Source organism: Nanorana parkeri, unplaced genomic scaffold (genome assembly GCF_000935625.1).
Source record: "Nanorana parkeri isolate BGI_ZX_2015 unplaced genomic scaffold, ASM93562v1 scaffold488, whole genome shotgun sequence".
NCBI classification, from domain to species: Eukaryota; Metazoa; Chordata; class Amphibia; order Anura; family Dicroglossidae; genus Nanorana; species Nanorana parkeri.
This window is the reverse complement of record NW_017306756.1, coordinates 412,689-415,368: the sequence shown is the minus strand read 5'-3', so window position 1 is coordinate 415,368 and position 2,680 is coordinate 412,689. Positions and strand designations below refer to the sequence as shown.

The 2,680-nt window shown below is 40.2% G+C and overlaps 1 protein-coding gene across 1 annotated transcript in view; it reads left to right on the top strand.

Moving 5' to 3' along the window:
• The window catches only part of LOC108790629 (E3 ubiquitin/ISG15 ligase TRIM25-like), a 2,661-nt gene extending 1,826 nt beyond the window's left edge, over positions 1–835 (top strand). The window contains exon 2 of the mRNA XM_018560935.1: positions 91–835. Within this exon, the coding sequence (XP_018416437.1) occupies positions 91–782 (692 nt within the window). The 3' untranslated portion in view covers positions 783–835. The remainder of the gene's footprint in view (positions 1–90) is intronic.
• The last annotated feature ends 1,845 nt before the right edge of the window (positions 836–2,680 follow it).

Below are 2,680 nucleotides of genomic sequence, written 5' to 3'. Positions count from 1 at the left end.
AGCTGTCCAGGAAGATGGATCACATTGAGGAGATGTGTAACATGACTGACCCACTGACTGTCTTACAGGAATCAGACACAGGGGACTTGTGTGATACTGAGGAGGGAGATGATGAGGACAGAGAGAGACATGATGAACTCCTCCATGATGGAGGGGATCTGGATGTGGCTGGACTCTCACACACATTACACTCGGGGTTATCTGATATGATGAAAGGGGTAAATGTCTGCTTCAATATACAGGAAGCGTCAGATATAGTACTGGATGTAAACACAGCTCATAATATTCTACAGATATCAGAGGACATGAAAACTGTATCCATGTCAGATATAAAGCAGAATCGTCCAGAAACACCAGAGAGATTTCAGACATACAATCAAGTATTCAGCAGCAGAAAATTTTCCTCAGGGCGACATTACTGGGAAGTGGATGTCAGTGGATCAGATTGGTGGGTGATCGGGATGTGTTATCCCAGTATAGAGAGGAGAGGAGTCCAGTCAGTGATTGCATATAATAACAAGTCCTGGGGCTTATATAGTGATACAAATCAATGCTTAGTGTTGCATAACAGCACAATGATTCAGTTACCTGACAATATCTCCAGTAACAGAGTCAGGATCTATCTGGATTATGAGGCCGGACAGCTGTCCTTTTATGATCTGTGTGACCCGATCCGACACTTACACACCTTCACCACCACCTTCACTGAGCCCCTTCATCCTGCATTAAGGGTGGTGAAAGGTCATATAAAGATATCTGGGGGGTCAGGATGGGAAAAGTGATCATATCTCATAGAATCAGCCCAGAGACCGGGAACACTACGGGTAGAAGAATATAATGGTTCATTGTGCAGCTTGGGGAAATGAATTGGGTGGAGCTACCATAACTGTATTTTTTCCTGGTTATGTGTCCAGATATTTCTCAGCTGTTAATACAATAAATATAAAATTGGAAGTTATAAACATAAAGTATATTTATCATTAAAGCTCAATTGCACTTTCTGTTTCAAGTAGTTAAATATATTCCAGGTACTTCAAAACAAAAGGTGGAAAGACTTACAGTTCACTTTCCTTAGAAAGCAGCCACATCCTGAGTAGAAAAGTGGGTCCAATGACATGAAAACAATTATCTTTCTGTGTGGAAGCAGTGGTCTCTTTGTAGAGGTCCAACATGCCCCATTTCTGAGTCAGAGCTAAAACAACCAATCAGCAGGGAGCATGAGCTTTGCTGATTGGAGAGTTCTAACTCTGACTCCAAAGGGAGCATGAGGGATCTCTGCAGAAAGACCACTGGAAAAGGAGAGTTGCCGCTGGGTCCCCTCCTCTCTCTCTGTCGGGCTCTCAGTCCTTGACCGAGTGCCCGACTTTTCAGAGGGGGTGACACCAAAATGAGTCATTTTGTCATTTTGGTGTCACCCCTCCAATGGTGTCACCCAGGTTTGCACCCCCCATACCTCCCTTGTGACGTAACTGGGTACATACAGTTTTTGTTTCATATAATTAAATTCCCTGTGCAGTAGTTACATAGAACAACACTGCCCAGGTTGTAACAAGGCCCAAGTCAGCAGTAAGCCCCACCCCTTTTTTCTTTTAAAATTATGGCAAGCCTTTAAAAAAAACAAAAAACCGTTTGGCCTTCAAGCATTAGAGATAGAGCTGAAGGAACATAAAAATAGGTTCTATGCTGCCGAATACCATCTAGAGGCCGTAATGTGATATTATTTGGGGGAAAAAAATTAAAATGCATTCCCTTTAGTATATATCCGCACAGATCGAACGTCCACAGACATTCCCAGCCCTGCAAATTGCATATGAATAGACCCCATCGTTAACCCGAATCATTCCCAATTAACTCCTTCCTTCGCCTCTCACTTTGGTTTTTAATGTTCTCCTTTTTTTCTTTTTTTATATTCATTCATAGGTAAACTTGTTTCATTATCACTCCATTTGCTATTTCATCATTTTAGTGTCTTTATAAATTAGACAAGTCATATAATAACATCTGTCTACAGAACTTCTGTCTACAGTAACATTACTTGCTTTAAAAATCTTACGCTGGTAACAGAAAATTATCTTTTTTTGTTTTGTATTCTTGTCTTTACATTGTATAGCAAATTAAAAAAAATGTTTTCAAAACAATATTTCGCAAAAATAAAAAATGTTTTCCTTTTCTTATCTAACATAAATAAATACATTCATTAAAAGAGAACTATGGGGTCAGTGTTTTCCCCCATAGTTCTCTTAAGGGTCACGGGAGGACATTCAGGTGAAACTCGAATAATTAGAATATCGTGCAAAAGTTCATTTATTTCACTAATGCAACTTAAAAGGTGAAACTAATATATGAGAGAGACTCATTACATGCAAAGCAAGATAATTCAAGCCGTGATTTGTCATCATTGTGATGATTATGGCTTACAGCTCATGAAAACCCCAAATCCACAATCTCAGAAAAGTAGATTATTACATGCAATCAATAAAACAAGAATTGTACATAGAACAATATCGGACCTCTGAAAAGTACAAGCATGCATATGTACTCAGTACTTGGTTTGGGCCCCTTTTGCAGCACTTACTGCCTCAATGCGGCGTGGCAGGGAAGCTATCAGCCTGTGGCACTGCTGAGGTGTTATGGAAGACCAGGATGCTTCAATAGCGGCCTTCAGCTCTTCTGCATTGTT